General features: G+C 47.6%; 9 protein-coding genes across 9 annotated transcripts; 6 read left to right on the top strand and 3 right to left on the bottom strand.

The window, feature by feature from the left end:
* The first annotated feature begins 1,342 nt into the window (after positions 1 to 1,342).
* On the top strand, positions 1,343 to 2,876 carry EDB93DRAFT_714136 (ribonuclease H-like domain-containing protein). Its single transcript, XM_041457186.1, has 5 exons — positions 1,343 to 1,582; positions 1,638 to 1,963; positions 2,014 to 2,068; positions 2,129 to 2,210; positions 2,258 to 2,876. Exons 1-5 carry the CDS (start codon positions 1,580 to 1,582, stop codon positions 2,584 to 2,586), a joined length of 795 nt encoding a protein of 264 aa, XP_041304825.1. The 5' UTR covers positions 1,343 to 1,579; the 3' UTR covers positions 2,587 to 2,876.
* EDB93DRAFT_1299397 (smf Mn2+ and Fe2+ transporter) lies at positions 2,696 to 5,323 on the top strand (the record flags this gene model as incomplete). Its single annotated transcript, XM_041454660.1, has 9 exons — positions 2,696 to 3,330; positions 3,382 to 3,478; positions 3,538 to 3,574; positions 3,644 to 3,930; positions 3,987 to 4,107; positions 4,159 to 4,528; positions 4,586 to 4,698; positions 4,749 to 4,861; positions 4,913 to 5,323. Exons 1-9 carry the CDS (start codon positions 3,167 to 3,169, stop codon positions 5,321 to 5,323), a joined length of 1,713 nt encoding a protein of 570 aa, XP_041304824.1. The 5' UTR covers positions 2,696 to 3,166.
* A 1,140-nt stretch (positions 5,324 to 6,463) lies between these two features.
* On the bottom strand, positions 6,464 to 9,762 carry EDB93DRAFT_714086 (uncharacterized protein). Its single transcript, XM_041457185.1, has 11 exons — positions 9,140 to 9,762; positions 8,581 to 8,738; positions 8,400 to 8,504; positions 8,285 to 8,350; positions 8,164 to 8,229; positions 7,984 to 8,111; positions 7,903 to 7,933; positions 7,747 to 7,856; positions 7,211 to 7,685; positions 6,654 to 7,163; positions 6,464 to 6,592 (listed from the first exon to the last, which is right to left on the bottom strand). The coding sequence occupies exons 1-11, from the start codon at positions 9,507 to 9,509 to the stop codon at positions 6,581 to 6,583; spliced, it is 2,031 nt and encodes a 676-aa protein (XP_041304823.1). The 5' UTR covers positions 9,510 to 9,762; the 3' UTR covers positions 6,464 to 6,580.
* A 77-nt stretch (positions 9,763 to 9,839) lies between these two features.
* On the top strand, positions 9,840 to 10,998 carry EDB93DRAFT_1164645 (GTP-binding protein RAB5). Its single transcript, XM_041450147.1, has 8 exons — positions 9,840 to 9,899; positions 9,955 to 9,979; positions 10,036 to 10,094; positions 10,147 to 10,207; positions 10,257 to 10,284; positions 10,347 to 10,352; positions 10,402 to 10,678; positions 10,730 to 10,998. Exons 1-8 carry the CDS (start codon positions 9,863 to 9,865, stop codon positions 10,858 to 10,860), a joined length of 624 nt encoding a protein of 207 aa, XP_041304822.1. The 5' UTR covers positions 9,840 to 9,862; the 3' UTR covers positions 10,861 to 10,998.
* Positions 10,941 to 12,658, bottom strand: EDB93DRAFT_713931 (uncharacterized protein). Its single transcript, XM_041457184.1, has 3 exons — positions 12,404 to 12,658; positions 11,691 to 12,322; positions 10,941 to 11,624 (listed from the first exon to the last, which is right to left on the bottom strand). Exons 2-3 carry the CDS (start codon positions 12,189 to 12,191, stop codon positions 11,187 to 11,189), a joined length of 939 nt encoding a protein of 312 aa, XP_041304821.1. The 5' UTR covers positions 12,192 to 12,322; positions 12,404 to 12,658; the 3' UTR covers positions 10,941 to 11,186.
* Positions 12,659 to 12,900: 242 nt separating this feature from the next.
* Positions 12,901 to 14,097, top strand: EDB93DRAFT_1253253 (DUF292-domain-containing protein; the record flags this gene model as incomplete). Its single annotated transcript, XM_041453425.1, has 8 exons — positions 12,901 to 12,936; positions 12,993 to 13,003; positions 13,065 to 13,192; positions 13,263 to 13,353; positions 13,413 to 13,489; positions 13,545 to 13,639; positions 13,700 to 13,834; positions 13,885 to 14,097. 8 exons carry the CDS (start codon positions 12,901 to 12,903, stop codon positions 14,095 to 14,097), a joined length of 786 nt encoding a protein of 261 aa, XP_041304820.1.
* Positions 14,098 to 15,389: 1,292 nt separating this feature from the next.
* EDB93DRAFT_1164621 (uncharacterized protein) lies at positions 15,390 to 17,169 on the top strand. Its single transcript, XM_041450146.1, has 7 exons — positions 15,390 to 15,814; positions 15,869 to 15,992; positions 16,039 to 16,110; positions 16,172 to 16,192; positions 16,257 to 16,341; positions 16,404 to 16,769; positions 16,822 to 17,169. The coding sequence occupies exons 1-7, from the start codon at positions 15,469 to 15,471 to the stop codon at positions 16,975 to 16,977; spliced, it is 1,170 nt and encodes a 389-aa protein (XP_041304819.1). The 5' UTR covers positions 15,390 to 15,468; the 3' UTR covers positions 16,978 to 17,169.
* A 99-nt stretch (positions 17,170 to 17,268) lies between these two features.
* EDB93DRAFT_1253251 (uncharacterized protein) lies at positions 17,269 to 18,981 on the bottom strand (the record flags this gene model as incomplete). Its single annotated transcript, XM_041453424.1, has 6 exons — positions 17,269 to 17,887; positions 17,946 to 18,133; positions 18,188 to 18,401; positions 18,455 to 18,656; positions 18,719 to 18,859; positions 18,918 to 18,981. 6 exons carry the CDS (start codon positions 18,979 to 18,981, stop codon positions 17,269 to 17,271), a joined length of 1,428 nt encoding a protein of 475 aa, XP_041304818.1.
* A 1,405-nt stretch (positions 18,982 to 20,386) lies between these two features.
* EDB93DRAFT_1090503 (coatomer subunit gamma) lies at positions 20,387 to 23,685 on the top strand (the record flags this gene model as incomplete). The annotated part of the gene is made up of 11 exons (XM_041446276.1): positions 20,387 to 20,617; positions 20,674 to 20,832; positions 20,880 to 21,331; positions 21,387 to 21,520; positions 21,569 to 21,747; positions 21,795 to 22,294; positions 22,344 to 22,441; positions 22,490 to 22,624; positions 22,672 to 22,910; positions 22,962 to 23,376; positions 23,447 to 23,685. 11 exons carry the CDS (start codon positions 20,387 to 20,389, stop codon positions 23,683 to 23,685), a joined length of 2,781 nt encoding a protein of 926 aa, XP_041304817.1.
* Positions 23,686 to 23,881: the final 196 nt, after the last annotated feature.

Here is a 23,881-nt window from a genome sequence, read left to right as displayed (position 1 = left end):
TATAATGGTTTCATAAGTTGTTACTCGAGGGACTTACAGCGAATTTCCACAGGTTCCAGCTCGGTATAGACTCATGTCAGCGCGGCTTTCCTGTGCATGCTTTCCCGATCACGCCGTACATCCTGTACCCATTTTACACACTCTCCGAGGTAGCTATGCATCAGCACCGATCTTAGTGAGCTCCTTGGCACCACAGCAAGCTATCTTCTCTTTCCAGCGCTTCCACTCTGGGCCGGTGACAGGTGTTCTGATAACTGGAGCTGATGCAGATGTCTGATTGATACTTGCCCTGGCAACACTTTTCGCAATAGATCAATGGATCATCACTGCATTTGTCAGCTCGCGCACTCCATTGTCCGATGTACGTGTCTACATTGCAATAATCAATCGATGTCGTCTGCCTTGGACGAATTCATCACCTTTATTTTTATTTTATACATGTATGCAATGCATAAATGCTGACATGACTTTGACATTGTAGCCTTCGGAATCCCACTCAGCCCTATGTCATGTCCCACAGTCTATTCTTGAATTCATATCTCGCAACCCAAGATAGGCTATCCAAAAAAATTACCTGCACGGACCCACAGGCTGTCTGTCCACGAGGTTCTAGAATAGGGGTATCAGTGCACGAGCGCCTACGATACGCCGAGTTAGAAAAATTGAATGCCCGCCCGAGATCTCATGACCCTCGAAAGAATAATTTTATCTGTACCACGGCATGTGGTCAGAAGTCTAATCGATGCACTGTAAAATTCTAAAATTGCGACCATCGAGGCCAAAACCATTCTAATCATAGCCAATGCCGTCTTTTACTGCGGAGGCACCAAGCGGCAAAATATTCTTGCACGATTTAAGTCCTCCCATTCACTTGGTCGGTGCGCATCATGCGAGTATGTAAACAGGCCGCAAGAACATCAGTCCACTCGACAGCTTCCTCTTTCCGTACATTCTGACTCGGAATATACTTCAGATAGAGGACTTTGTGGATTTCAGCAGTGGAAAGCTCATGATGCCGCTTCGGTGTCTGATACATACGGCTCGTTATCGTGTTGGCTTTAATGTCCATGGGATTGCAACTTTAGCTATGTGAGAGCTTAGCGTCAACTCACACACTTCGAGTGTTGTCGGAATGGCTCACATGCTTAGATCTGTAGTACAGATAATCCTCTACGAGATTCAGCACAAAAATTACCATGTGTTATTCTGCGGGTCGCGGGTTTGTGTAATTTTTGACCTGGATTACTATCGTTTGTTGGCAGTAGAAGCAAAATCATGCCAGGGGGACAAACCCTAACCTTATTCTAGGTGCAACACCAAAAACGCGCACTCTTCCTGACGTCGATTTCGACTGGTTCAATCTGGGTTCAATCGATTCACCAATCCTGGCTAAGATCATTCCATTCAGAGCGTGCGGAGTTCGACAGTCTTCAATAAAGGCCATTCTTCTTCCAAGATCGAGACCCTTCCATACTACCACGGGCCAGTCTTGCAGTGCCCCAGTCAACAGTATGCCTAAAGCTCAGAAAACAGCATATTATGCCGTGCGTAAAGGACGTACGCCAGGGATATACCCAACATGGTCAGTAGACTGCACGCTATGCTCATGTCGTGCTCAGTTTCCTTCCTGAAGGCAGGAATGCGAGGCCCAAGTGAAAAACTTCCCCGGTGCTGCCTACAAGAAGCTCGCCACCGAAACAGAAGCCCTTGCGTTTATGACCACAGACTCACAGCTCAACCCTCCTTCAAGACCGTCCTCGTCTGCGGTATTGCCTCCTGCCATAAGTCCGCCACGGAGCGTGGCGTCAACATCGTCGACATTCCGCCCTTCGACTGCTGTTGTTGCGAATGTCAAAGAAGAGATTGGCTATGATGTTGTCTATTCTGATGGTGCATGTAAAGGAAACGGACAACCTGGTTCGGTTGCGGGTGTGGGCGTGTGGTGGGGTTGGAACGATCCCAGGCGAGAAATATCATCTGAGCGATGACACATGACGCTCATCATTACTTCAGAAACATCGCCGAACGATGTCCTGGAGATCAAACAAACAATAGGGCAGAACTCATTGCAAGTCGTACTTCATATGTTTGATAATATACCTCGCTTACTCTTGCACCAACTTTGCAGGCAATCGTTCGGACATTGGAGACCGCGCCATTCTCCCAACGTCCGCTCATGATCAAAACAGACTCAAAGTATTCCATACAATGTACGACGCGCTGATCTATGTGTTGGATTCCTCTCATTCTATTGCAGGCTTTGAATCCTGGTTTTCAAAGTGGAGTGCAAACGGCTTTCGAGCGGCTAACGGCCAACCTGTCAAGAACGCTGAACTGATCAGGTACTTGGCAGCACTGCTCTACGCCCGGGAAAGGGCAGGACCGAAAGTTGTGTTCAAGCATGTCAGAGGTCACGTTGGAATCGAAGGCAACGAGTGCGCCGACCGATTAGCTAACGATGGTACTCTAAAACCAGAGCTGCCGGAACGGGATTGGGAGCAGCTAATCCTTGACTTGGAAAAGAAGCCAACGACCTCAAGGATGATGCCCGAGCCAGTCAAGGTAACAGGCAAGCTAGTCACATAGTATGATGTGGCTAAGCCAATTCCATTGAAGTCACACACATCTACGTCGCGACAGGCCACTGCCATATCTATTGGCTCCTCTAGCAGGCTTTCACGGCCAACACGTGTTGCACTTCCTCCAAGAGAACCTACGCCCGAACCAGTGTGCCTCAGTCAAGCAGAGTTAGACGTCAGTAGTCATTTCAGGGTCTTATTGCGCTCACAATTACGTGTCCAGGCCTATGCAAGCTGCCTCCTGGAGATAGATGACTTGGAATCGGATTTAGGCTGACTTTCGGAGTTTGCCCTATAGCCGTGACACGGGATTATTTGAACTTTTATCGGCGCTTGGCCATACATCATGTACACTGTCATTGGTCTATGAATAAATTCATCAAGGGCTTGACCGCTGCGGTTCCCAAGCATCTGAACAACCAATGGCCAACTCTTGAATTTCATTGAACCAGAGGACCTGAATTTGTCACGCCGTGACCATATATGTACCCTTGCTGCATAGGTTTTTCTTCTCATACACTTGCAACGCCTTCGGTCATCCTGTGCCAAAAGACTTCGTAGTCTATGCTTTCAGTTGTTTTAGCTTGATGACCACTTCTCCAAATCAAGCCAACCCAGATACAAGCGAGACCACGACTAGCGCTAAAAAGCACTGGATAGATCATCTGCATCATGCAGGATGGACAGTATTTCGTCACGCACAGAAGCACACAGGCGTAGGCATCGTGTGTTCTGTTGCATACTTTGACCCGTAAGTCATCTCACTGGTCAGGTAGCTGGCACGGTCTTACCTGGATCAAAGTGGCAATTGGGGAGTCGATCTTCAGGCAGGGTCACAATATGGCTATAGCCTTCTCTTCGTCGTACTTTTGTCAGGACTATTTGCTGCATTTCTTCAAGTGAGTACTAGGACATTTGATGTAATAACTGTCCAAGTGACTTATCGAACATTTCACAGGTTCTTGCCTGTCGGCTTGGGGTTGTTACTGGCCTTGGTAAATCCTTCTCCGTGGCAGCTTTCCTGGAAGACAGACACGTTTATTGACTCGTCATTTCATTTCCAGACCTCGCATCACACTGCCGCATGCTCTTCTACGATCGACCACGTCATAAGAAACTTTGGCGATGGGGAGTGCTTTACCCACTTTACGTGCTCTCCGAATTAGCAATCGTCAGCACTGACCTTGCCGAGCTCCTTGGCTCTGCAATAGCACTCTCTCTTCTCTTTCCAGCGCTTCCACTTTGGGGCGGTGTTCTGGTAACAGGCGCCGATGTCTTATTAGTACTTGCTCTCGGCAACCCTCTTCATGCCAGGCCAGCCAAAGTATTTGAGTGGATAATCGCTGCACTCGTAAGCCCTCGCCACTTGTGTACCGTACCTCGTTTGATTCAATGACACGAGTTTAGGTGTTTGCTGTGCTAATTTGCATGGCGGTGATTATCGGGAAGATCGATATTGCCTGGGGTCCAGCCTTCGATGGATTCGTTCCTTCTAAGACAATTTTTGCCAGCGGCGCTCTCTATACATGTACGTCATATAATGCAAGAATGAAGATGAGTTGACATAACTTCGTTATAGCCGTTGGAATCCTTGGCGCCACTGTTATGCCCCATAGTTTATTCTTGGGTTCGCATCTGGCAACCCAAGATAGGCTGTCCAAAAAGTCGCTTGACCCAGCTTCTCCGCTTTCCGACAAATCTCGAGAACTAGAGTTAACAGAGGTCGTATTAAGGCCCGAGCGTTTACAATCCTTAGGACGAGCGATTTGGCGACAACTCCGGTCGTGGTTTGTAGTATCTCGCTCCGACTTAGAAGCGTTGGATGCCCGTCCGAAGTCTCACAAACATAGAGAGAACAATCCCTTAGAATTTGTACAATCTCATTTGTACCACGCCATGGTCGATGTAGTCTCCAGTCTGCTAGGTTTCGCCGTCATAATCAATGCCCTGTGAGTTTCTAGCCTGAACATTGTTTGCTACCATCGAGGCTAACGACTCCTTCAAAGTATACTAATTCTCGCCAGCGCCGTCTTCTATTACGGATCAGGAGCGTATGGATCTGAATCTCCAGCTAGCTTATTTGATGCCCATACTTTGATAAGCAATACGATTGGCCAAGGTATGTCATATCCTCCTGATATTGTAAGCTTCTCAAATCCTTGGAAATAGCTGCTGCATTACTCTTTGCGTTCGCTCTACTTGCATCGGGCCAAAGTGCTTCTCTTATTGCCACTGTAGCAGGGCAAAGTGTCTCTGAAGGATTCCTGAACTGGAGAGTTTCGGTCAGCTCTATCCTTTGTTCCGATGAAAATCATCACTCATTGATATCACAGCCCGTTGTACGGCGCCTTGTGACGCGTCTGATCGGACTGATACCTTCTATGGTCGTTGCCATCGTCGTGGGACCAAATGGCGTCAACTTCTTGCTTGTTTTAAGTCAAGTTATCTTGTCGATAATCCTCCCATTCATCATATTCCCACTGATATACCTCACCTCATCCTCGCGCATCATGCGAGTACGCAACACGGCTCCCAAACACGCGGTCATCAGTCCTGCCGCGGAACCTTCCTCCCCGCCTGGTCTCACATCTTCAGATGGGGACCCGGAGATGATTCAGACTGAGGACTTCGTGGACTTCAGCAGCGGGAAGTTCATGTCTTCGCTCGGGTGGTTGATATGGTTGGTGATTTTGGCAGCTAATGTGTACGTGATTGTAACTCTGGGCATGGGGCAAGGTGGCTGAGCTCAGTCACAAACCATGTACATGTCGAGGTGTGATTCTGTGCTTATCTATTTATGCACCTCAATGCTTTCAGCCTCATGTGTATTCTGTACATTAGCAGTTACGCATACTTCCCTATGAGAATTCGACATAGGATTATCCTTTAGTTTGTGTAGATTTTATCACTTGTGCTTTCGGTAACAGGAAGCGAGCGAAGCCCATTAGGGTGCCTGTAGCATCTTCATTTATTTTCGATACGCGCTGTATCCTGTATTTTATATAGCAGGTCTAGATTGGGTTTAGACATACATATAAAATTGCGAGAATGAAGCTGACCTCTTACATTTTGCTGGCTCCTGTCTTCAATTATCCTAACACACCTTCGACCTCTTTCTTGCTTACCCTCCAGCAGTGTCCTCTGCATACCATTCTCATGAGGACGTTCTCAGAATCTTACCATGATATGAACATTGGAATGGGCTCGAGGAGGTCAAGTAATTTGTTGATTTGAGCTAGTACAATCGAATAAACTTCGACATCAAATTCGAGTCAAACGACGACATTATAAGATATATGTCCTTCAAATTATGTAACTCACTTCCACTATTGCAGCAGCAGTGACGTATCGGTTTCGGGATGCTAATCGTCTATGCCCCAGGTATCGACTCTGTTGGCTTCATCAGGTTGGCCTCCTGCAGTCTTTCGCGAAGTAGCTCGTCACGTTCCCGGGAGCGCAAGTGAAGGTAACCGCACAGGCAACAGCTGAAGTAGAACGCGTCTGAGCACTTCTCCATTTCAAACGGCGCTCAGGATTTTGTTGTACGGACGAGGCCCTGAAAATCCGGGAGTTGCGAAATAGCACTGCGGTCCATGGTGGCGTAAACGTAAGGGGAAGTGGCAATTCCAGCATGGGTGACAATTGGTAGCCCGGACCTGCATTCAGGATATCAGTACGAGCCTTCTGACATGCTAATGCCTGAATTTTACCCAGCCCTTGAGGAATAACGTTGAGTTTGCACTTGAATGCACTACTTTGGAGTGTCATACCCAGGAACCAGGGACATCATAGATCAAATATGTAGGCATCTGCGGCGCGTTCACCCATCGGCACCGCTGAGCACTGAGGAACGACAATCTGCATGTACACATAACACGTATCTATACGGCATCTTACGAAAAGTGCAACAAGGAAAAATTGACCTGAAAGAAATAAATGACGCAGAAAAACAGTAGCATAAGCACAAGAACAGACAAGCAATCGTTCAAGAAGTTGACGTTTTAAGACCTTTTCTGCGAAGCCTTGATGCCAAGTAGTCAGCATGAGTACACGTCAAGAATCTTACGATCTTACAAGTATGGCCATTAGTTGTTGGTAATTTGCAGTTCCTGGTTGGGGGGCACCGGGTGGCATGCTAGACATGGGAGGTGGGGACATCATGGACTGAGGTGGCGGAGGAGGCATTCCATATTGGGATTGCATTTGTTGCGGGGCAGTGCCTTGACCCTGCTGACCCTGCGATTGTTGTAATAATGCAAGGATATTTGGAGGTAAGCTAGGTATTCCAGTGTGCACCTGCCCTGGCTGAGGCGTGGGTGTCTGAGAAGGCATCTGAGCATACGGGTTAGCACTGGGCCCAGGCGGAGGAGGATAGGGCGCTGCAGGTTGCTGAACGGGGGGCGGTGCATAGTATGGATTTTGGTGTGGGGGTGGAGGGGGCATTCCAAGTGAGCTCGGGGGAGGTGCTGGTGCTGGCGGTCCCTGTTGCATCGTGGGAGGCGGCGCCGTGCCATTCTGGGGTTGTTTCAGTGCTGCAAGCAGCTGTTGAACTTTGCGAGCCTGCTCCAATCGATCCCCTGTGCCCTGATGGACTGTCAGCAGTGAGACACTCGTAAGAAACAGATACGTACATTTTGATTTGCTGATGGCGGGGGTTGATGGTACTGATTGACCACTGGCGGGGGCTGGTTATACTGAGTGGCTGCTGGTGTGGGCTGGCTGTACTGAGTGGTCGCCGGCGGGGGCTGGTTGTACTGAGATATTGCTGGTGGGGGCTGGTTATACGCAGTGACGTTTGCAGGCTCGTTATACGAACCCGAACCTGAACCAAGCCCACTCGAAAGAGGACCGCGGGAATCAAATCTGTCTCCGTAACCACCCCGGCCGCTACCACCACCACCACCACCTCCACCACCACCACGCCCACCACCCCTGTAATCATCTTCAAAGCGCCCGCGATCACGATCCCTGCCAAAGTCATCACGCCGGTCCCAATCCTCAAATGAGCCGCGGCCTCGGCCACCGCCGCCGCCACCGCGGCCCCTGCCTCGACCCCGACCTCGAAATCCGCGCCCACTATCATCCCAGTCCCGTCCACCGTCAAATCTTTGCTCACGGCTGGCGTAGCATGTAAGCAGGATGATGAATAACATGTTAAATCACATACCGCTGAGTAGGAGGACCAGAAATCTCAGACTCCTCCCATGCATACGTGATATCCATGGTTCCGTCTTGCAACCCCTGGTGACGGAGACGGTCGAATGCTTCATCGCAAGCCTGAGGACTGTGAATATTATATAATTCCAACTACCGTAAAACTGACCCTAATATCATAGAATTCAACATAACGCTGACTGCACAAGCTCGTTAGGAAACTCATTGATCGGCAAAAGATTCAACATACTCAGCGCGATCGCCGACAGGCATGACTGACTTAACGTCTCCGAACTGTTGAAATTTACGTCTGACCTCATTATCGTCGATAGTCTGAACAGAGTCCTTGAGTGTGACGATTAGATTACCCTGAAATTGCTGAACAAAATTTAATTAACATTCAGTAAATGAGTGTGAGATTAGTACCAACCTGATTCTTGTCACGATCGCCACCCTGCTTTTGGTCATCGCGTGGAAGAGAATAATGAACATCGATCTGAAAGAACGATATTTTCACTGATAATTCTCGCAGTGAGGGCATCAAAGCTTACGGGTCTTCCACTTATCTCAGAACCCTGCAGACGATCCCTAGCACGCTCAGCTGCGCGAATATCGTACTGAACCGAGACCTTAGTAATGTCGAAGGGAGTTCCATTTATAACTCACGAAGGTTACGAAAACCATTCCCCTCGTTGCAATGAGATCGAAAAAGGTTTTGATATCTCCATGCTCTTCGAATGAACGACGGACGTCCTCACTATTCGTCTCATACTACAAAAGTAGCTCAATATTAGCAAATCAAATCCGTACCAGAGCACGTGGAGCTGCCTCCAATTCATTGACTCGCCTTAATGTTGCGTATAAACAAAGTACGACAGGGACGCTCGCGTTGGATTCGCTCTTCAATTATTGAATCGTGGACTTTGTCGTCTCGTTCTCGACGCACAGTCCGCCTCTGAGGTCGCATACCAAATCCACCTTCGTCATAGTTGCCGTCGGGTCCGTCTGACAAAGAATCAAATACTAGTGAGATCAAGTCCTTGCAACGTGCCAGAAAACCAAGCTGAGGGTAAGGCAGAACGAATAGACGTAGCGCAGCAAATTAGGAGAGGCGGAGATAACTCCAACTCAGCCGAAACATATGAGCTCCCAATCGTGAATTTCGGATGAGCACATTCCCTGGGCGATCTCAGATTCCATCATCTATAGTCTTTTCTTCCGACTTCACTGCTCTCGCTAAAAAATAGCTTAAGCTCGCGAGTGCGTCTTAATATCTGAGATGCCTCCATGAAAAGTTTCGCCGTTGCCTGTCAATTTTTGTCGCTATAATTTGCATCCCATGCGAAGCTGCGCCGCCAAAGTTCTGCCTGTATTGGCTCATTTTTCAGTCTTAGCTTCAAGCGCACCTTCATAATTACTATAACCCTGGGCGTAACCATCTGACTGGGTTTGGGCATTGAACTGAGCGGAGGGCATTCCACTACCATAATTACCACTGCCGTTCTGGTAGAAGGAGTCTTGCGAGCCAGAGTCGTAATTATTGTAGAGGCCCATATCGCCTTGAGGCGGCCCTTGATCATAAGCGTTGGAGACTCCGCCATCGTAATTGCCAAAGTGACCACCTGGTCCACCTTGGACGCCTCGGCCACGACCGAATCCTCTTCCACGAGGCGCCCCACCTCTGTGATGGTAAGATCTATCCGCCCCAAGCCCTGGTGGGCCGCCCCTTCTGTTGGCAGGATTATCGTAAACTCCATAGGGATGATGACGATTCATTTTTTTTTTACTGAGGGTAGAGGGTAAGGCGAGCTGATAATGTGAACGCTTAAAGATCCGGTGGAACACGTGTACGGGAAGGTAGAGAAAAAACTGCTGAAGAACAACTCTGAATAAACTTCTGAAAGTATGTCTCAACTCAAGAGGAATACGCGGAAAGCGAAAACCAACAGAGGAGCTGTCTGACGATGATGATGATGATGATGGTGGTGGTTCGGGTCAAAGCCGTTGTCAACGTCTAACAAAAATTTCCGCTATGGGTGAGAAAATACACGTAATCGTATCTTCCAAATGTGGATCATCGACGGCAAGTCAAAGTCGCTTGTGCTACTTACTCTGTGTACCCCTCCACGATGTCGAAGCAGTTTCAGTTCAAGCTCGTTCTTCTAGGTAAATCAATGTGGTTTTCAAATATTTGAAAGTTGAGCTCATAACACCTCTTAAGGCGAGTCGGCCGTTGGGAAATCCAGGTAATGCGAAGCGTCGTTATTATCTCGTGCGCAGGTCTCCAGCTCACTCGCGACAGCTTGGTCCTGAGGTTCGTGAAAGACCAGTTTGATGATTACCGGGAAAGTACGATTGGTGGTATGTGGCATTTAAAACTCTATTTCCTTCCACTGAACTCCTGGCCACTCAGCCGCGTTCTTGACACAAACAGTTACCTTAGAGGACCAGACAACTGTCAAGTTTGAAATATGGTGAGTCATGTAAATTTCTGGTGTTTGCGCACACTTAAGTATGGCTTAGGGATACAGCGGGTCAAGAACGATACAAAGTAAGTTCCCAAGTTGGCATATATCACGTATCACGCGAATTAACACACGGCGTGCCTTCTAGTCCCTTGTATGTTTCATCCTCTTCATGGAGCTATGCTTGATTTAGAAGTTCCTAGGCGCCAATGTACTATCGCAACGCAAATTGTGCAGTTGTTGTGTATGATATCACTCAAGCTGCCTCTTTGGAAAAGGCGAAGACATGGATTCGTGAACTGCAACGCCAAGCAGACCCATCGATAGTAATAGCCCTGTGCGGCAACAAATTGGATCTCTCCGCACGCAGACAAGTCACGGAAGAGGAGGCCAGTAAATACGCTGACGAAGAAGGTCTTCTGTGGAGCGAGACGAGCGCAAAGACAGGAGATGGTGTAAACGCCATCTTTAATGCTATTGGTACGTTCGATCTTTAGTTAGATCGTTGCGCTCTAACTTGATTCGACACAGCCAAGAAGCTTCCGTTGACTGCACCGCCCTCAGCCCGTGGTGCTCGTGCCACAGCACCTGGCACTACGCGACAGAATGTTGACCTTAACAGGCAGTCAACAACTCAGGGTGGCGAAGCTTGCAATTGCTAGATTTTATGTACCATCCCACACATGCCGCATGGAACGCCACTTTACCTTTATCTGACTTAGTCTGTTCTCGCTCTTACTAGCCGTAATCATGACCTACTTCAATCCTTAACTTTCTGTGATAGATACATATTCATATCAAGCCAGAAGGTGGGGATATGATCTTATGATGATTCTGTTATAAGCCAGTCTATGGATGCAGCCTGTGCTCTATGCGGAAAATATGGTATGCTACAAGTATGGACCAGGCGAAAAAATACAAGCAACTCAAGACCTAGCTCTGAATACAACAGTGATAGGGAAGGTAGGGGTATTTGGAATATAGATATTTAACTTCCTGTATACCTCTTGTTGAATTCGTCAAACGTCTCTTTCATATGTGGACTGTCAAGGGCATAGAAACCAGGTGAATGTTCCCTGTCGATCATAGCAGAAAGGCGCGACAAGGATTCGTGGTCATTAACGAGCACCGCTAGACGGCGGGGGCGGCGGGGATAAGGCGATAACGGAAGAGAGCGCCCTGAATCAATACCAAAGCATGACCATTGTAGGTCGTCGAGTTTTCCGAGTGGTTTAAGAGGAACGTCGGACACTGGACTGGGCGGAGTGACCGAGGGTTGTAACATGCCGTGCACAGGGGAAGGGGAAAGACAGGTTAAACCGTGTGGTGACGGTTCACCATCAGACAAGCTGAAGAAAGAGCCATAGATTTGATTGCTGCTTCTTGAATCCTCACGACACAACTGGTCACTGGGTGGTGACAGAGGCTGAAGTGAGTATTAGCCATGGATATCGTTATGGATACATTCACCGCAAAACGCTTGCCAACTCACCTTCGCCACATCTGACACAGAATTCCATATGTCCACAAGTTGTATGCATTCCGAATCAGAGACTGATTCGGAATTTCTCGCATCGTTTTCTTCATGGTCAAAGTTATGGATCCAGGTGTGAAGATCCTCCTTATATGGTTCTTCTACAGCTATTTCTGTGAGACGCTCTACGAAAGAGCTTGGAATCCACCCGAGACGGTCCCCCTCGGGACGCATGGCAGCCCACCATCCTGATTCCTCCATCTTCACAACGGTGAGAATCTCATTGCGGGTGAACGAGAGATGATCTGGATCGTCTGACTCGAAGTCAAACATACATATGACGTTGCAGATGAACCATTCTGGGTCGCCTGTGCTTGGCGTTGGACCTGATGTCATTAAACTGGAATCGGATGAAGGAGAAGGGGGATCAGGGGAGGTCGAACAGTGAGCCAGAGGAAGCGAGGAGTCTATCAACACTCGGAGGGGCTGCCGTTGTGGTCGCGAACATGAGGCCAGCATCGTAGCAGGTGCTGCGGGTTTCGAGGAGAAGAAGAAATCCCTGGATCATAAGGCGTTCGGAGTCTTTCTATGTATCAGTGACCCAAGTTTGACAATGGGAAGCCGCATTTATCATTAAGGAAGGAGGTACCCTGCGCAAATAACGAAATTTTCGAAAAGAATACGGGATACGATCAGCTGCAACCATCATGACACGGATTCCCACTACTTACAGGTGACATGAGCGCTGAAATCGTAGCTGTAGTTATTTGAGGATACCGGGTTGCAATTTTGACTCGATGATCAATACCTGCGCATGTGAACCTAAGGTTGCATCGCCGAGACAACCGTCAAATCGTCAATAGCCCAACAGTTGTAGTAACTTGAGACATGTATGGAAAGTAACCATGTGCTTACTTGGGCTGTCATCCGACATGATCGCAAATGGGGTGACCTCAGGCTAGTATCACTTAATAATGGATACGCTAGGAGACGCGAGCGCGAATGGGCGTCAGGCGGCTCAGTGAATAAATAATCGAGACCCTGGTTGAACAGCTACCTGTATCCATCGGACCTAAGGCCTAATAGATCAGTGATGATGTATTTTCGGGCATGGTTGCAACTACTTACTATCACCTGTTATTGTTTGGTCTTGTATGCTGCCCGGCCAAATATAGGTTCTCCGTGTAAGGGCAGGACTGCGTACCGTGACTGTGTTTCACAATCCACGATGCCTCCGTCAACGTGGAACACGGCTAAGGCGAAGGTGCAGAGCTTGTAAATAATCATGCTTTACATGTTTTCTGAACTTCGCCTACACAGGTGCAACTTCGGTATCCACCGTTACCTCACAATCATCGCTACCGTTGCTTAATAAGTTCTCGTGTGCTTTAGACTCTCCGTTCAGCGGCTCCGCATAGCGCAGCAGAAGAAGGAGGCCCACGCTAAGGGCTCTCGCAGGGACATCGCCCTTCTCCTGGAGAAGGGCAAGACGGAGAGCGCACGAGTCAAAGTAGAAGCTGGTAGGTTTCCTCTTGCTAGCTAGGACTTCGACTGTTCAATTATTTGGTGTGTTCGTGCGTGCAACGCCAGTCATCAACGAAGATTTGAGCCTTGAATTATACGAACTTCTTGAACTTTACTGCGAGTTGCTCGTTGCTCGCTTCGGCCTTCTTGACCAAAAGTATGGACCTCTATTGATTTGTTAGGCTTATTTTCCAAAGTTGATTTATCCGCCGGCAGTACTCGAGACCCTGATCCTGGGATCAGCGAAGGTGTGTGTAGCATCATACATGCAGCTCCAAGAACCGAAGTGAAAGGTGAATCAATAACGTGACATAAATCATACTGCTCACTGATGAAGTTCCGCCTCAGAATTAATGGTTCTACGCGACATGCTGATGCACAAGTATGGGCGCGACTTCTCCATAGCTGCGATGGAAAATCGAAGTAGCTGTGTGAGTGAACGTGTAAGTATATCGCCCGCGGCTATTTTAAATCTGGGCTTACGCCTTCTTCTGCTGCGCCAGATAACGAGGAAACTCATCATAGAAACACCCTCGGAAGCACTGGTTGACGCGTATCTCGGCGAGATCGCTAAAGCTTATAGTGTCAAGTGGGCCTCTGCTTCATCGGTCACTCCTGCGGTACAAGGAAGCATTGTGGTTCGTCGATTCAATTTAAAATCTGGATGTGATCTTACGCAGTCTAAAAGGATGGCCCATCAGGCAGCGACACCCTGGAATCGCTTCCGTTGTATTCCAAGGAAATTTCGGATAAATTGCCGGATATTGTAACTGAGGACGAAACTGGGAAGCCCAAGGCATCAGCAGGAGGAAAAACCTTCCAGATGGAGCTCTCGAAAGCGGAATCTGAGGATGAGTTCGCCGTTCTGGCACGACGCTTTGAGGAATTAAAGAAGCGCTGACTAGGTGTAGTGTACACTCCTCTGGGTGATGCGGCTTATCTGCTTTTGTGTATATGCGAACCTTCAGTGATTCTCCATCCTATCAAGCTATGTGATCACGATTCACGAATTTTAGTGACTTCCGGAGATTTCTATTACCCCCGGGCTGTACGTATCAGCTTAATTATGCCAAGTCAGGCGCGCGAATTGATTGCACTAGAGGCGGCAACCTTGTGTCGTTACTTATGTCCGCCGAATCCCATGGAAGGGTAGGTATTTTGTAACAATATAAGGATTACAACTGGCCTTGTCGGAGTGCGCCCACTCATGATCAGTGACTATTATAAACCTGCCATCAGGTTTATAGTTCTCTCATCCATGTGTCAAAATAAATATTGGCGAGTCTCTTCACGGTATTAACGGTACTGATCAAAATTTGAAATACTGAATCATATGATAGGCTGTCAGTGTTCAGACCCAAATTTGATATCAGCTACTAGTCGAGGCTGATGTATCGAACAAATACTGCGGGGGGTCTCACGCCAATTTTGCAGATTGTGAAGACTGCAACACCGTGTACATTAGCTGGAAGGAAAATTCGAGTGGATGCTCATGACTTTGTCCGAGTCGGTCGAGTTCTGCACGCAAGATATTGTACTCCGATTTCCTAGTTGAGCTATCGTGGCCGCAGACCACAGGCATGGCATGTTTTATTCAAGCGAACTCGGACCTTTCGGACGAGTGGAAGTTTTGGTTGTACCACACGGTAAGCATTTCAACTCGGCGGCGAAACGTTGAGTCAGAATCATAAACCGCAAAGCCACCAGATAAACGGACCGGCCTGAACGCTGAGCGCTGAATCTCCAGCACAATATTTGCGATCGGCCGCATGTACAGTATCAGGCATGTCAGATTCGGTTTTCAAAAAAATGAGCGACTACAAAATTATTTCTTGCATATACTTGACAGTGCTAACTGTGATCCGCCGACCAGCTGAAATTAGTGAATGTCTCTAGAGTGCGGCGGATTCAAGGTGCCATCAGGGCAGAGCCAAACTCAGGGGTCTTCAGACCTTACAAGCGTTAAGCCGTGTCTCTTTTAAAAAAATTTAACAGTACTATAGAAAATGATTTTTGTGGCTTGACCATGAAAGAGAAGTTGTTTCATGGAAAAGATGATTGTTCGGGCTGAGTCGGATAAGACGGGAAAAATGGAAGTCCGGTAGTCGCCGGACAGTCCTCGGGCACGTGGAAGGGTTCCAATCCGTTCACGCGATTGCAGCGGCTGGAGGTTTGGGTCAGAATGCGGAGCAGTTATCATGTCTCCGCCGAAAAGTTTATGTTTGACTGAATCAAGACTGAATTTATACCTCTTATATATAATCCCTGATCTATGGCCGTTACATCCATGTCTACTTCTATCCTCACCATGTCCGAGTCCTATCTTCCTCCTCATGCAATGGGACACGGTTATTCTGAAGACGCTGATTTCGACTTCGAGTCCGACTCAGAGTCTGACAGATATACTAGCATGTCTCTTGACGCGTTTGCGCCCAGCGTAGCAAGCTCCAAAACATCTATGGATGCCTCCATGCGTTCTCAATCCCCTGCTCCATCAGTATTCTCAGTAACAAGTTCTTTACGAGCTCAAGCATATAGACAAGAATACGGACGAGGCCTAAACAATTATTCAGAAGTTTACAGGTTACCAGCCGACGACGAAGAACTTGACCGTCTGGGTGTGGTTAAAGTGACCCCTTTTCATCCTCTGTCAGGTCTAACGCCGAGCACAGACAGACAACATGACATGTTTTGCAAAGCAATCGGTAAATTCCCGCCACCAATGCCAGAAATCATGGCAGATGATGAGTTTGAGGTTAAAGCCGTCCTCGACTTAGGTTGTGGCAGTGGCAGCTGGTGAGATTCTTCTTTCGAAAAATTTAACCTATACTCACATGTGCAGGATAATGGACATTGCGAGAGAATTCCCAAACGCAAGTGCGGTAGCTGTGGATCTCGTTCCCATGCAGTCAACGTATGTGCTTGTCTTAACCCCTGTTCATTTAACCTTTCTTGAGCGAGCTACTCCTTGACAGGTCTATGCCACCAAACTGCAGGTGAGAAAGATAGCTGTGATTGCTCGGCGCTACCTTTCTTAGCTAGATCCCTTGCTTTATTTAGAAGTGAGGTTGACGACATTAATCTCGGCCTGGAGCACTTTTATGGCGATTTCAACGTTGTCCATGTTCAATTAATTTCTTCCGGAGTCAGTATATTCAATATGGGTATTTTTTTTTAAAGTACTGACGTTACTCGCCTTTCTGTTAGATTCGGGATTACCATGGACTCATTAATCATATCGCCCATGTCCTCCGACCAGGTGGTCTAATAGACCTCACTGAATTCGCATTCTATTTTACGGGCATCGAGAAAACACCTATTTGTCCACCAGCGGGCACATTTGAACCGCCGTGGACACCTCTATGGATGTCTTACGCGAACAGAGCCGTCCGTCAACGCGGTGGTGATGCAGACGCTTCCTTGCACATGCATCAATGGGTATCAGAGCACCCGGCATTCGAGGACGTCGTGTATCGTGAATTCTGGATACCATTGTCGCCGTGGCTGAAGGGTAATGACCCTAACAGTATCTGGTGGAATAGTATTGGAGCGACTATGCGAGATGACGTCAAAGTAAGCCGACTAAAGTATAACGTAAACCCCTCATAATTAATTGCGCTTGTAGGCATTCATGAGATCCGGTCGCCCTTTGCTCCTCGGCAATGGATTATCAGAAGATTTTGTGGATCAACTGGAAAATAATGCAGTGGCGGAATTGGATGAAGCAATTACTCCTGTTTACGTGTGCATACAAAACGTCTATGCCCGTAAGAGACAATGATTCGGGCGCATCTTGGACCTATTTATTCACTTACCACTTTGGCATATTTGGACTCGCGTGGACTTCATCACATTAGAATACTGTATCATGAGATATTTTTTTTTTTTCTTCACCCTCATCACTGTTCGATACCTGCACTAACCACGCTTCGACATCACGATACGAGATATATTTGACGTTGATGATTACAGACCAGTTCTAATCTAAACGTCCCGAAGGAAAAAAAGAAAAGGGTATGTGTTGGGACGTATTCATGTCCCTGCATATGTGAACAATAAGACTATAACCGAGTCAGCTTCGGTACTGGGGTGGAGGAGAAGATAGGTTTCTTTCGGGCATGTCTATACGCGAGGCTATAATTTCCAGTATTCTATCCACTTCTGTGTCTGGTATCTGTCCAGGCTGCACCAGCCTTGATGACCTCGGAGAATTGTGGAGCTCCTGCACGGAAAGTGCAGGAGAAGAAATGCTGCCAGGTGGAGTAGGCAAAGGGCGTTGCCAACCACGCGCACTAGAAGACAGAGAACCACTCGTATTATTTCTGGCTTCGCTGTATGGGCCTAGAGAGCTTGTGGCGGACCCAGGACCACGTGCAATTGCTCCTTTACGCAGCGAATCATCGATATCGATGCTTCTGCCGATAGGTATCAATGGGAATTTTTGCGGACGAATATTAGCAGTGGTGCTAGAAATAGTGTATGGCGTGGCGAGTGCGGGGAACTGCGCAGCATGAGCCTCGGGAACGATTTCGTTTGCTAGCAAGTCGGAATATTGTCTTGAAATTGCTCTTTTAAGGTGCCGTGAGCGTCGCCAAAAGAGGAAACCAACGACGACTAAGGCAAGCACGGCGACCACTCCTGCGATGGCGCCAGCTATTTCAGCTAGGTTTGAGGGCTTCGATGACGATGGCCTTATCAGAGAAGCCGCTTCAGTTACGGATCTTGACCTTTTTTGATCGGTGGACTTACAGTGTGGTCGGTTGGGGCTGGTATAGTTTCACGGAGTTTATGGCAAGTTTGTTGCCGTCTTCACTCGTATCGGCAATATTTAAAACATATATTTGTGTTGGATCTAGGCTTCCTTCATAGAACAAGGTAGTATCCGGAATGAACCAGAAGCTGCTTGCATTGAGCACAGACTGGGTACCGTTTAGAGACTAGTAAATTCATGAGTAAGCTCACTGGTTTAAAACGAGACGTGCAGTGCATACCACTGTGTATTGCCAATTGCCCCAGTTTACAATACCTTGTACGACCACCGCCGATGACCCTCCGAATGTGGTAGACACACTTGAACTCGTGGTTTCCGTAAAATGGAAGAAGCTTCCAGGGACATGTGTATCTGTGCCAACAGACCAGTTCCCGGTATAGTTGAGAAACGTGGTGTTCGTATTACTATATGATACCATTTGGGGGGCTGCTTGTCTAATAGAAAGTTCATGTGCTACCGAAACAGATTGCGTTGACTGTTGACGTACTCAATATAGATTACAGCATTCTCAAATGCGAGTTGCTGCCCTGCAGTCGGGTGGGCAGTTAGAGTGAGCGAGTGGGCTCCTTCCGATAGTGTTTGCTTAGAGTAGAGGACATCACTGGAGGAGCTGAGGGATGAGGAGAAAATTCCGTCTACTGCGATATCGAACGTGCAATTTGCGGCTCCATGAAGCTCTATCCCCGTGCCTATATCGGCCGTAACCAATTTAGGATCGCGAAGGGGAAATTCATGCAATCGTTGGACGTACCATAAAATGATAAGGTAACATTAGCACCTGGCATCGAGGTGATATGTGCTGATATGCCAACTCCTGGATTCGCGAAGACCGTGTTGTATCCAGTCTCCGAGTACCAGATTTGCCACCCATTTCCCGTTCCGAAACCATCATCTGTAAATCGAGACAATTAGTTAATCAATACGAAATAGAACGCAGTGAAATAGCTCACAGTAAGGATAATACGTGAATACTGGACTCGTATCATTCAGAGTTATGTTCCACGAGGTCGCCATTAAAACGTCGCCTGATACAGTGACCAGTCACTTATAGGCCACTGCGTTTTTCAACGTGGCACTTTTTCTTGACAATAGTTGGGGATTGATTCGAACTAGCAAATACAGGCCTAGCTGGGCGCCTGTAGTGGTATTTTTTGATGTCGGATGTCGTTTCCAACAAACCAGGGTCGCCCATCAGTGCCTTCATCGCGATCCCCATCATCGAATTGACAGCTTGATGTCATTTATCAGGAATTGACAGGGCTGCTCGACCAGAAATCTGCCCACGAGAGTCCACGTGCCACAGCCCCTCCCCACGATATTCTACAGCAAGTCTTAGTCAGGGAGACAGAAGTTCCGTCAAGGGACGTACAGTGTTTGCAAGTGAGCATCGCATGAGAGACTACGAGACAATTTTAGTGTACACCGTAACGGCAAAATATTAATAACCTATCCCAAGAATATATGAGCAAGCTTTCTTGTAAAAATCATGCACGTACCAATGTCATTATTCAATGAATAATGAAAGCTTTAATATTGAATCTTTGGCTATGCAAATTCAATATCAGCGTGATGCACTGGTGGTAGGAGGAGATGAGGCGGAGCATCAAGTACCTTGTCTAAACGCCGTGCAACGTTACGATATTCTAGAAGGGTTATCGATCCCCTGCCATACCGCTGCACAGGCTCTTAGGGTCGAAACCTGGCTTATACCACCATGCATGCACGGACGAGACGAGCGACAAGTGGCGTATGTTCAAAACTTAGGTTCATTGAGATTGTGTACGTATAATAATCTCGAAGAGTACGTACGTTCAAAGTCCGTGGCAATTCTACCCCTTGCTATCAAAGTAACCATCAGCGATGACCCATTTGTTCATAATGTGACCGGTGAAGCTTAATGTTTCCACCGGCGACTGGCTCCGACTCAAGGGCCAAGTTTAAGTGTGCTACCAGACAAACCGAATTCAGTGAGCCGACTTTCATCTCCTCTCTCAAAGATTATTACTGTATTGCATTGGGCGAGCCTGCCTGTAAGTGTATGGTGACTAGGACAAAGTACACCGAAAAACTTATGCCGTGCCATTGTATAAAGGTTGGCCCTGAGATATATTTATACAATGACTATCTCTGTGTGATTGGAAGGTTTCCTTTATGTAGGGCTGGGCGGCCAGACGAAAAAAAAAAAAACTTTTAGGATGAGCTTTACAGCATAATTAACTCACTATCAAGTTGTTCTTGAAGTCCAAATCTCGTATGATACCTTCCCCATGGGCGTTGTGAATGGTTTTCGCACTTAATGTGGTGTAAGTACTGAACTTGAAGCGCTTGACCAAACAATGACCAAACAAAAATTCAGCTTGACCACGTCGTGCATTTCACAATCGCCGACCTGCAGCTCGTCCTTTAATCGCTGTCAGCAATGGCTTACGTCTCGAAAAAGGAGGACGAGAGCGGCCTTAGTTCTTACTATAATAACAAAACAACAATTATTCAAGAAGCCCGTGTTTTCAACGACTCGCCAATTAGCCCTAGGAAATGCAGGGCCCTCCTCACTCGCATTGTCTATCTGCTTTACATTGGGGAGACCTTCAGCGCGCAGGAGGCTACGACGTTGTTCTTTGGAACAACAAAGCTATTCCAACATAAGGATGTGTGTTCCTATTCTCTTCTCATTGCTATGCAATGGCCAGCTCATGTCTTGTGAAGAGCGCCTTGAGGCAGATGGTGTATTTGGCCATCAAGGAACTCGCAACCACCGCCGAAGATGTCATCATGGTCACAAGCAGTATTATGAAGGACATGCAACCAAACTCCGAGGTCATTTACCGGCCAAATGCAATTCGTGCACTTTGCCGAATCATTGACGTGCGTCTGCCCAAATTATGGAGTCCCATACGCTCACCGCTGTATAGCCTTCCATGGCTCAAGGTGTAGAGCGTTTCTTCAAAGCCGCAATCGTAGACCGAACGCCTTCTATCTCATCAGCTGCACTCGTGTCCTCATACCACTTATTCCCTCTTGCAAAGGACGTAGTCAAGCGTTGGGTAAACGAGGCTCAGGAAGCGGTCAGCGCAAAGTCGTCATCATCCTTCTTTCCTGGATCATCAGGCGGTGGTTACCTCAATTTTGGCTCGTCCGGAAATTCTAACAGCGGTTACCAACCTATTCCTTCAACGAGTTACATAACTCAATATCATGCACTTGGTCTTCTGTACTTGATTCGCCAGCAGGATCGGATGGCTGTGACTAAAATGATACAACAGCTCGGTGGGGGCAAGTCTGGTGCAGGCACGACGCTTAAAAACTCCATGGCTCTTTGCATGCTTATTCGGTATGCTGCAAAAGTGATGGAAGAAGATCCAAAGTGCGTCTTTAGACACGTTATGAAATCAACTATCAAATCCTTATCTTGGTTCTAGTGTTCAAAGGCAGATCCTTGATCTTTTGGAAGGGTGGCTACGTCACAAGAGTGACATGGTTAATTTTGAGGCAGCACGTGCTATTTGCGAGATGAAGAATCTCACTGCTTCGCAACTTACCAAACCGATAGCAGGTTTGTAACTATCGAAACTTTGATTACTTTTATCTAACGTGTTTACAGTGCTTCAGCTATTCCTCTCTTCTCCCAAACCTGTTTTGAAATTCTCTGCAACCCGGACACTGGCCACTCTCGCTTTGACCCATCCTGCTGCTGTGGCTTCGTGTAATGTCGATCTTGAGAATCTTATCACTGACCAGAATAGGAGTGTGGCAACATACGCCATCACTACTCTGCTCAAGGTAGAGATGAACTTGGAATAATCATACACTTACTAACTGATCCATAGACCGGAAATGAGGCGTCCGTTGACCGCCTCATGAAGCAGATCACTGGATTCATGTCAGAGATTAGTGATGAATTCAAAGTCATCATCGTCGATGCCATTCGCTCGCTATGCATCAAGTTCCCGACGAAGCACGTTTCCATGCTCGCTTTCCTTTCAGGGGTCCTCCGTGATGAGGGCGGATATGACTTCAAACGCGCCGTCGTCGAGGCTATGTTCGACATGATCAAGTTCATCTCAGACTGCAAAGAGCAGGCGCTCTCGCATCTGTGCGAGTTTATCGAAGACTGCGAATTCACGAAGTTGTCTGTGCGGATATTACACCTCCTTGGCCTCGAAGGTCCCAAAGCTCCTCAACCGACCAAGTACATTCGCTTCATCTACAACCGCGTCGTACTTGAAAATGCCACTGTACGAGCAGCAGCCGTTACAAGTTTGGCCAAGTTCGGCGTGAATGCGGTGGACGATGGTTTACGAAGAAGCATTGGCGTTCTGTTAAATAGGTTAGTCTCTTTTTCTACCCGTGGACAAGCGGTTAACAAAGGTTCTCAGGTGTTTGGATGACGTCGACGATGAGGTTCGTGATCGTGCTGCGATGTACCTGAATGTCATGAAGGAGGCATCTCTTGCGGATACTTATGTGAAAGAAGGTACGTTAGTTTTTTGACGATCTCTACAGTGCCTCATGATTTGTGCAGAATCTGTATTCTCACTTGCCGCGCTCGAATCCAAATTGGTTGCATATGTCAATGATGTTGATGCCAGTGCACAGCCGTTCGATACCTCATCGATACCGAAGATCAGTCGGGCTCAGCTTGCTGCCGAGTCGACCCGTCAGTATTCTCATGTTCTTATATTTCAAATTCTAACGCGTTTTCAGGTCCAAGCACGCTGGACACTATTGCTGCGCCCGCAACGAGAGCCTCAGCATCTCCGCCACCTCCGACCGCTGCGGAAACGCAATCTGCATATGCACAGCAACTTGCGGATATACCACACTTCGCAGAGTATGGAACCGTCCTCAATAGCAGCACAAAGCCTGCACAGCTTACGGAATCCGAAACCGAGTATCAAGTTACGTGTGTCAAGCATATATTCAGAGAGCATATTGTGTTCCAGGTCAGTAAATTGCACTGCACCTCGTGGCGTTGCATCTGATTCGGTTCCTAGTTCAATGTATCAAATACCCTACCGGATACTGTATTGGAGCAGGTGGTTGTGGTAATGCAACCGCAGGCCGATTCTGGCTTGACAGAAGACGTTGTCTTCCAAATCGACTCTCTGAGTTGCGCCAATTCACCTGGAATCGTATATGTTTCTTTTAAGCGTGACAACCCTCAAGAGTATACCACCACCTCTTTCCAATGTATCCTCAAATTTATTTCCAAAGAACTGGATCCCTCGACGGGTCGGCCGGAAGATGAGGGCTACGAGGACGAATACCAACTGGAAGAAGTCGAGCTTTCAGCCGGTGGGGATTATATCATTCCCAGTTATGCTTCTTTTTCCTCGGAGTGGGATCGTCTACGGTCTGGTGCGACTGCTACGGAAACATTCTCACTTGGTGCCATGGAAAGTATCAAAGGTTCGTTTCACTCTTTCTGTACCCGTCTGCAATTTTTCCACGACTGATGCAACTCACACCTCATTTACAGCTGCCTGCGATTCTATCATTGAGTTGCTCAATATGGAGCCTTTGGGTGGCACCGAGGCGCCCAGTTCGACGTCTGTACACACGCTGCAACTTTCGGGCCTGGTGACCGGGGGAGGAGGCAAGGTGCTTGTCAGGTGCAGAATGACTTTCTCGCGAGGTCAGGGTGTTACACTTGAACTTGGGGTGCGTGCAGAGCAGGAAAATGCGTGTGCCTTGGTTGTATCTGTCATTGGAGGTTAGAGTAGATTCGACACGAGGAACCTGTATCACATGGTATCCCACTACCCGTAATGCATACGACTTTGCGATGTTCACACGTCGACTGGGAGAGTAGACACTGGTGTTGATGGAATGGCCATAAGGAGCAGTTCCAGATTCCGGTAAATGCGGCAAAGTCTCAAGACAAAGAAATGGCATGAGTTTTAACGTTTACATG

This window comes from Suillus bovinus, assembly GCF_016758785.1.
Source record: "Suillus bovinus strain UH-Sbo-P2 chromosome Unknown EDB93scaffold_56, whole genome shotgun sequence".
In the NCBI taxonomy this organism is placed as follows: domain Eukaryota; kingdom Fungi; phylum Basidiomycota; class Agaricomycetes; order Boletales; family Suillaceae; genus Suillus; species Suillus bovinus.
This window is presented reverse-complemented; position numbering and strand designations above follow the sequence as displayed.

What these genes read in the sequence shown, in the direction of transcription:
- EDB93DRAFT_714136 (XM_041457186.1), top strand. An exon ending in ACAATAGGGCAGAACTCATT is followed by an intron (nt 2,069 to 2,128) that starts GCAAGTCGTACT and finishes CCAACTTTGCAG; the next exon opens with GCAATCGTTCGGACATTGGA. An exon ending in CTCAAAGTATTCCATACAAT is followed by an intron (nt 2,211 to 2,257) that starts GTACGACGCGCT and finishes ATTCTATTGCAG; the next exon opens with GCTTTGAATCCTGGTTTTCA.
- EDB93DRAFT_1164645 (XM_041450147.1), top strand. Translation starts at nt 9,863, where the DNA reads ATGTCGAAGCAGTTTCAGTTCAAGCTCGTTCTTCTAG. An exon ending in GTTCAAGCTCGTTCTTCTAG is followed by an intron (nt 9,900 to 9,954) that starts GTAAATCAATGT and finishes ACACCTCTTAAG; the next exon opens with GCGAGTCGGCCGTTGGGAAA. An exon ending in ACTGTCAAGTTTGAAATATG is followed by an intron (nt 10,208 to 10,256) that starts GTGAGTCATGTA and finishes AGTATGGCTTAG; the next exon opens with GGATACAGCGGGTCAAGAAC.
- EDB93DRAFT_714086 (XM_041457185.1), bottom strand. Translation starts at nt 9,509, where the DNA reads ATGAATCGTCATCATCCCTATGGAGTTTACGATAATCCTGCCAACAGA. An exon ending in GGGTTATAGTAATTATGAAG is followed by an intron (nt 8,739 to 9,139) that starts GTGCGCTTGAAG and finishes ATTCTTTGTCAG; the next exon opens with ACGGACCCGACGGCAACTAT. An exon ending in TGTTTATACGCAACATTAAG is followed by an intron (nt 8,505 to 8,580) that starts GCGAGTCAATGA and finishes CTACTTTTGTAG; the next exon opens with TATGAGACGAATAGTGAGGA.
- EDB93DRAFT_1164621 (XM_041450146.1), top strand. Translation starts at nt 15,469, where the DNA reads ATGGCCGTTACATCCATGTCTACTTCTATCCTCACCATGTCCGAGTCC. An exon ending in GGTTGTGGCAGTGGCAGCTG is followed by an intron (nt 15,993 to 16,038) that starts GTGAGATTCTTC and finishes TCACATGTGCAG; the next exon opens with GATAATGGACATTGCGAGAG. An exon ending in TCTATGCCACCAAACTGCAG is followed by an intron (nt 16,193 to 16,256) that starts GTGAGAAAGATA and finishes TGCTTTATTTAG; the next exon opens with AAGTGAGGTTGACGACATTA.
- EDB93DRAFT_713931 (XM_041457184.1), bottom strand. Translation starts at nt 12,191, where the DNA reads ATGCTGGCCTCATGTTCGCGACCACAACGGCAGCCCCTCCGAGTGTTG. An exon ending in CTGTGTCAGATGTGGCGAAG is followed by an intron (nt 11,625 to 11,690) that starts GTGAGTTGGCAA and finishes TACTCACTTCAG; the next exon opens with CCTCTGTCACCACCCAGTGA.